The sequence below is a fragment of the Lucilia sericata genome, unplaced genomic scaffold (assembly GCF_015586225.1).
Source record: "Lucilia sericata isolate MDLA Ls3-8-SP2 unplaced genomic scaffold, ASM1558622v1 Contig000807F_arrow, whole genome shotgun sequence".
Classification (NCBI taxonomy): domain Eukaryota; kingdom Metazoa; phylum Arthropoda; class Insecta; order Diptera; family Calliphoridae; genus Lucilia; species Lucilia sericata.
Genome location: NW_023994799.1, coordinates 224,909 through 229,307, shown reverse-complemented (window position 1 = coordinate 229,307; position 4,399 = coordinate 224,909). Strand labels below are relative to the sequence as shown.

Here is a 4,399-nt window from a genome sequence, read left to right as displayed (position 1 = left end):
AGAGATCAAACATGTTATAACATGTTTGACGGTCATTTACTTAATACATGTCGTAATCGAATTTTGGTTACAACTTATAATAACTTATATACTTGATCAGCTGTTGGAACTGAGTTCATTGAACTTTACAAATTTTTTTGGTTTGGTTTTTGTTATATACTTTATTTAAAATTTGCACCATGGGTCGGAAAATTTTATAATCCTACCACAATTTTATCTTTCGTTAAAAAAAAAAAAAAAAAACAACTCTAAAAGCCTAGGTGTTTTCTTGGTAAATTTTAAAAATTATATTTCTAAGCTTTGTCAAAAAAATGTTTTTTTTTGTTGAGAAAAGATAATTGTTTCACATGTTTTAAAATTTTTTCAAATATTATTTTTTTTAAATTGTATAACTTCTTAAGTTTACTTTCGATAACTATTGATATTTATTTATTTGTTAAAAACTTTTCTATAATGTAAATATTATTTGTTAATTATTTAGAATTGTTAGAAATTTGTCTTAAATATTATTTTTTTATTGTTAAAATACATAATTTTAAAACTAGAAGTCTCCAAATGTTAAAATTAAAAAATATTGAATTTTGTTAAACAAATTTTTTACCTTTATAAAATTAAAAATTATGAATATTGTGCATTTAAACATAATAAATATTGATATTATGATTGAGTAAATCTAAAGTTTTGGTCTTCTAATTTGTTTCATGTAAGGTAAAGGAAACATAAGTTTAAATTAGGGGTTCCAAAAATTAGAATATGCCATTGGAACAAGGTCTGGCGAGGGTTATGAGGCATACGTATCCAAAGCCATCTGGATGACGTAAAATTAGACAGGATAGAAAATAGTCAACTATAGTTTATTCTTAATTGTCAATGATAACTAGACTTGGGGCTTGTGTTTGAATCTTTTGTTTTGCTGTCTAGTTCAGTAACTTAGTCCATTTATAAATTTTATTACTTTTGTTTTAGTTTTAACCGGGAGTCTATAATAAGAGCAATGTCTGAAAATGCAATGTTAGGAAATAGGACACGAACCCCCCCACCCGGCTGCTTGCTAGCATATCAATGGCTCCCAAAGTCCTTATTTCCCTGGCAGTTGTTACAATCAATTTCATTGAAGTGATTTGATTATTGATTTGATTTTTATAAATAAATTCTCTAAATTTTCTCACACAGTGTCCTACGATTGTTAATGATATTATTTTCAATGCAGGTTTCCTTTATTGAATAATTTCCTTCAGGTACATTACAGATAAATGGCGCCCAACGTGGGGCCCGAAGGAATGGCTCGTTCTTTCTGGCTCTAAATTTTTTTATAGAAAATTAGATTTCAATTTTGTAATAATTTTAAAATATTTTTTCATTGATATAATATATGATATTGAATAACTTTTGAATCTTTTCTGGAAATTTTAGTTACTTGAGGTTTTTAAGTTCGAGTAGACTAACCGATAAGTTTACAATTGTCTTTTCTTTATCTTATAGAGTGTCATGAAGGAAATTTTAATTTTATTTAGTTCTATAACAGTCTATGATATTTATGAACATTTAAACCAATTTTAGCTCATTTTCATACAGTGGAAATCATATTTTCGCTGTCTGCAATTTATGACCTAGTATGAAAATGACGATTTACGAAAACAAAACTTTGCTAATGGGAAATTTTTTATAAATATGTTAGCCATGTTATATAACTCAATAGACCAGTTTTGCTCCTTTTATAGTTGATTGTTTTTTTCTAATTGTCTAAATGATTTTTTTTAATATTTTCTTATCATTTCTTACATGAACTTTTTAGAAGACCAATTTATGTTTGTTATTGATTAAAAGTTTAACATTCTTATAGATTTGGAAACCGAATCTAAAATTTATATTAATTTGATTTCAATAATTTTTTTTTAGAAAACAGAATTTTCTAAACGAAAAATTTTCATTACTAATAACCTTCTGCGATTTTTTTAAATAAAATTTGCATAATTTTTCCATGAACTTAATATTGATATACAAATTGATAATTTTGTATAGTGCATAAACTTTTGAGTGTATTTTGTAGAAATTTTCATAGTTTTATTATTTCGAAACAAAATCATTATTAATAACTTTATCTAAACGTAATTTCAAACAGTTAAAGTTTTCCTAATTTAGTTATAAAATTTAAGTTTTTTTTTCTTCTTCCCTTTATTTCGCATCTAACATATTATTTTAATCATTTAGCTATTTTGTTGAGAAAACTAGATTCTCTAAACGCAAATTATATTTTGTTATATTTTTTCGATTTCTTATATAAAATAAATATTAGAATGCTAGTTAATAGTTTTGCAAATTGCATTAAATTTTGAGCTTAATTTATGCAAATTTTCTTATTTCAAAAGAAAACTGACTAAATTTAGCTTAAATAAAAGCAATTCAATTTTCCTAATCTAATTTATTTAGCCATTGTAAGATTTTTCCCCTTTATTTCGTTTTCTTATTATTAAAATTTCGCATATTTTGCAAGTTTTTTAGAAAATTTTGTTTAATTACCTAATTGTACTAAAAATTTTATTTTCTATAATTTGCTTGCGTCAATTACTGAATTGAGTTACATTTGCATACATACTTTTAATTTTTTTTTTTGTTTTTGAGATTTATCTTTAAATTATTTGAAAATTTATCATAATGGCAACAGAACCTACTACTTCTCCAATCTCTTTACCACCACCTTTGCCTTCGGCTTCGGTTTCTATCGAACCATCAGTCTGTCAAATTTGTAAGCAATCTATGAGTGAGGGACAGTCCTGTTTAATTATAAATGAATGCAGTCATGCCTTTCACAGGTCGTGCATAGAAACTCATTTAGCCACGTCATCCGAGTGTCCCATTTGTAAAAGACATTGCCAATTGTCGGAATTAAAGAAACTAGTGATTCATCCCAGAGGTAGTTTAGCGAAACCTACTTTTCCAAAGCCACGCGGTGCTATGGCAAAGCACTATAATACTAGGAGTGTGAGTAGAAATGTAGGTCAAAATCCTTCTGATACCAGTTTTATTATGGAACCAAATGAAGACCCAATGCCATCTTCTGTGACCAATGCACCTAATCCAACAATTGACGCTGTGAATGAACAAAATAATACTGCCCCAAATTCGAATAATGGTATTGATTACCAAGAGATCAATCGTATGATTGAACAAAGTTTGTCTCGTCTTTTGGCTAACATGAATTTTGCGTCAAATAATAACCCTGAAGTGGCTCAAACACCAATAGACCAGCTAGTATTTTCAATTCAAATAATAACTTGTTTGACCAACCTAACGTGAATATTTTACATTCCCCAATTCGGCTTAATTCAGGAGCTAATTCCTATCACAGCACCTTAAATGCAGATAAAATTTCACTGATTATTCAGAATTGGAATATAAAATTTGATGGTACATCTAGTGGCTTGAACATTGAGGAATTCTTGTATAGGATTCGGACTTTGACAAAAGATTATTTTAATAGCGATTTTTCTATTATCTGCCGGAATTTACATATACTTTTAACGGGTAAAGCTAGAGAGTGGTACTGGCGATACCACAAAAGAGTTCAAGTTATTGAATGGAACGATTTCTGTGAAGCGATCCGCTGCCAATACCGCGAGTTTAAATCGTCTTTTGATATTAGAGAGGAGATACGCAATAGGAAACAGAAACCCGGGGAAACGTTTGATTCCTTCTATGAGGCGGTTTCTACTATTATGGACAAGCTCCCTACACCAATGTCAGAACTCGAATTAATCGAAATTTTAGCAAGAAACTTACGCCCAGACATTCGACAAGATCTCTTGTACGTCCCTGTACATTCCATTCCACATTTAAGAAAATTAGTACAAATGCGTGAGAATTTCTTAGCAGATGAACACGTTCGTAAGAATATGTTTTCAAGAGTTCCAAATATCATGCTTCCTCGTCGTATAGCTGAGTTATCAATCGATAATACGGATGAAAAGTTTGTTTGTTCTGATGAACTAGATACAGATTTATCTGTTAATGCTCTACAAGACACAGAATTTACTGGCAAATGCTGGAACTGTGATGAAATTGGCCACCATTGGCAGGATTGCCTTAAAGATAGGACCATATTTTGCTATGGTTGTGGGGAAAAGCAGGTATATAAACCAACTTGTAGCAAATGTGCGCTAAGGAAACAAAGCCGTACAAAAAACTTCCAGAACCCTTTTCCAAAGGAGAACAAATAATATCTAATGATAATCCTGGCTTAGACAAACATTCCCTCGATAATGACCCTTGCAAACCTACTGGATATGACGATAAAACAACCCTTAATTATGAATTTGGTAAGATTAAACTAATTCAACGCGAAATTGACAAAGAATTGGAAAACTTGGATGAAACTACTGATGATAATAAGGTTGTTGAA

General features: G+C 29.4%; 1 protein-coding gene across 1 annotated transcript; it reads left to right on the top strand.

The window, feature by feature from the left end:
* Nucleotides 1-2,655: 2,655 nt before the first annotated feature.
* LOC119608215 (RING finger protein 145-like) lies at nt 2,656-3,297 on the top strand. The gene has a single exon (XM_037962529.1). The coding sequence runs from the start codon at nt 2,656-2,658 to the stop codon at nt 3,295-3,297; it is 642 nt and encodes a 213-aa protein (XP_037818457.1).
* Nucleotides 3,298-4,399: the final 1,102 nt, after the last annotated feature.

Bases quoted from the DNA above. Each gene is read 5' to 3' on its own strand.
- LOC119608215 (XM_037962529.1), top strand. From the start codon at position 2,656: ATGGCAACAGAACCTACTACTTCTCCAATCTCTTTACCACCACCTTTG.